This window comes from Homarus americanus, unplaced genomic scaffold (genome assembly GCF_018991925.1).
Source record: "Homarus americanus isolate GMGI-L3 unplaced genomic scaffold, GMGI_Hamer_2.0 scaffold31863, whole genome shotgun sequence".
Lineage (NCBI taxonomy): Eukaryota > Metazoa > Arthropoda > Malacostraca > Decapoda > Nephropidae > Homarus > Homarus americanus.
The window spans coordinates 15,001-17,462 of NW_024753982.1; the positions used below are offsets into that span (position 1 = coordinate 15,001).

Consider the following 2,462-nt stretch of genomic DNA (forward strand, 5'->3'; position numbering starts at 1 on the left):
AACTAGCATACAGTATACTGGAGATAGGCAAGTTATAAATCAGGAATTGGCATTCAATTAACAATTCATCAATACTGTATAGTACAGGTACCTGTACTTAGATCTTGCAGGGTTTTTGCCAAATGTTACTTGATATATTAAGTGCCATAAATTTTTGTCTGATAAGCAACAGACAGCTAGGGGTCAACCAAAAATGATGAGAGAGGCTGCTAGTGACCATGTATGGTAACTTTTAGAGCTGCCATCAGATATTCATAGCTATAGCATACAATTGAGAAAAACAGTGATGGTGATAATAAAGATATCTTTATAATTATTTCATGTTCACATGCACATTTTAACCTTACTTTTTTTTATTTAATTAAGTTTTCATAATATAATAAAAAAAAATTGTTTTAAGAAAATCTATTATCTACTCTGCTTGATAGAGACCAGAAATTAATGCTATGTCATATTCACCATAAAGATCACCTCCTCTTCCTAAGATAACTAATACCAATTGTAGGTTTGAGTATTCCTGCTTAAGCCTTGTAAAATCTTGCTCAGGACAGGGTGTCCGTACACCAAATGCAGCAACTGGCTCAGAAAATTTCATCCCTTTCTCATCAGCCATGTGAAGTAATTTGGTAATGAATGTCCTGCAAGTCAAAATATATGTTTAAAATAAGCACATAAGGTAGATATAAAAAAGGAACACGTGCGATACTTGCTTTACAAAATTCAAATGTTGGGTCCCTGGGATACACAACCCATGGAATTCAAGGGGTAACTATTAATTATCTGGGATCCAGCACAATATTGAAAAACAGAAGTAAGGTATAGACCCAGAAATCCAGTACCTTTGGGACCAAGACTGAACCACTTTTGAGGAATTTCCAGTTTACTGTGATATAAGCTTGTAGTGGATTTCTCCCCTACAAACGCTGTTTGTCGCTGAGTAGCCGACCCCGCGAATTCCCCAGTGTATGCCTCGTGGTCTAGGTCAACCAGCGCCGCCCACGGAGCGGAGGTCAACTATCTACCCACGCCTACCTCCGCTATAAAAGACCTGACCTCGTGGTGACCTGTCTCTTCTTCTAGCTACAGCTGCAGCAAGCAACACCACCTCCTCCGCCGCTGCCTGGCGGTCCTCGCTCCCGCCGGCGAGCATGGCGACCCACAAGCTGTCCTCCTCTGAGCATCCTCACCAACCAGCTCTCTCTACATCACGCTTGTAACCATGCTGCCTTCCCAGCACCAAGCTGCATTGTACATCCAATATAACATGTATACAGAGAGCACATTGTGAGTTTCTTTTCTCCATCCCATCCTGAGTGTGAACCCAAACAACTCGTACCCCACAAGCTCATCCATGTTACCTCAGACCTACTGGTAGACTATGTCACATTTTGTTTCCACAAACTTGGTTGAATGTTTTGTTTTACCCCTTAAATAACAAAGTAAAGAAAACCCCCTGTTGTGTGCATACTTTAGATAAGGAAAAACATTAAATGTATCTAGTCAAATGCTGGGCAAGAGTAGTTCTGTGTGTAAGCTGCTGTAGTACCAAACACACTCAATCTAAGTGGAAATTGTAGTTTCTGATCTCCCTTAAGGGTTGCACTATAAATGAATCTTCTTGGATTACACCCACCGATAAAAGAAGATGAATACTGTACTTTGAATCTCAAAACTTACTCAGTACTTCGTTGGTCAACAAATCTTGGATTGTAATTCATCACCACCCATGTGTTTATATCTGCTCCTCTGTAAAATAATCTCCTCCTAGCATCCCATACTCCTTCTCTTGGTTGAACTGGTGCATCCATCAACAATTCAGGTGCAGGTAAAATTCTGCCTTCCATGTGTAATGGCTGATTCAAAGAAATATGAAAAAAATTTAATATATACAGTAAAGGTCCAATAGTCCAGCATCCAATGGTCCGGAAAGCCCACTGTTAATTTTACTGTACCATAAGAAATCATTGTTAAAAGATTGGTAGGCTTTACTGACAATAAATACCAGGAACATTATTACACTATCATATGTTGTTATACTTTTTAACTGCATATTACATCAATAATTTGACTTTAGTAGGTAGCTACCAAACAGGGAAGTACTACCACTTGGGATGATATTGGAAGCATAATGTAATGTCTAATGGTAGACCCTGCTGCCATATGGCATCACAAAAATTGTGACCAAGTCCCAGGTTGCTGATCTGACTTTCTGCCTCATTTACACACAATTGCAGGGTCTCAATTGTTTCTCTTACTATTGACAACACAACATACATACAGTATATTGTTTCTCACTTTTGATCTTTTTTTTTCATTTTTGGATTTTTTATGGGTGTATATTATTATTAGTAGTATTAGTGTTGTTATTATTATTATTGCTATCATTCTTATTTTATTATTTTATTTTTAACAGAGATGTAACCGATCGCCCAAGCAGCAAGCAAGCCGATCAGTGGTGAAGA

At 38.5% G+C, this 2,462-nt stretch overlaps 1 protein-coding gene across 1 annotated transcript in view; it reads right to left on the bottom strand.

The window, feature by feature from the left end:
- The window catches only part of LOC121855669 (protein argonaute-2-like), a gene marked incomplete at its 5' end in the record, with an annotated part of 14,796 nt that extends 12,943 nt beyond the window's left edge, over positions 1-1,853 (bottom strand). Inside the window, 2 exon segments of the mRNA XM_042350740.1 lie at positions 460-638; positions 1,678-1,853. Coding sequence (XP_042206674.1) covers positions 460-638; positions 1,678-1,853 — 355 coding nt within the window.
- Positions 1,854-2,462: the final 609 nt, after the last annotated feature.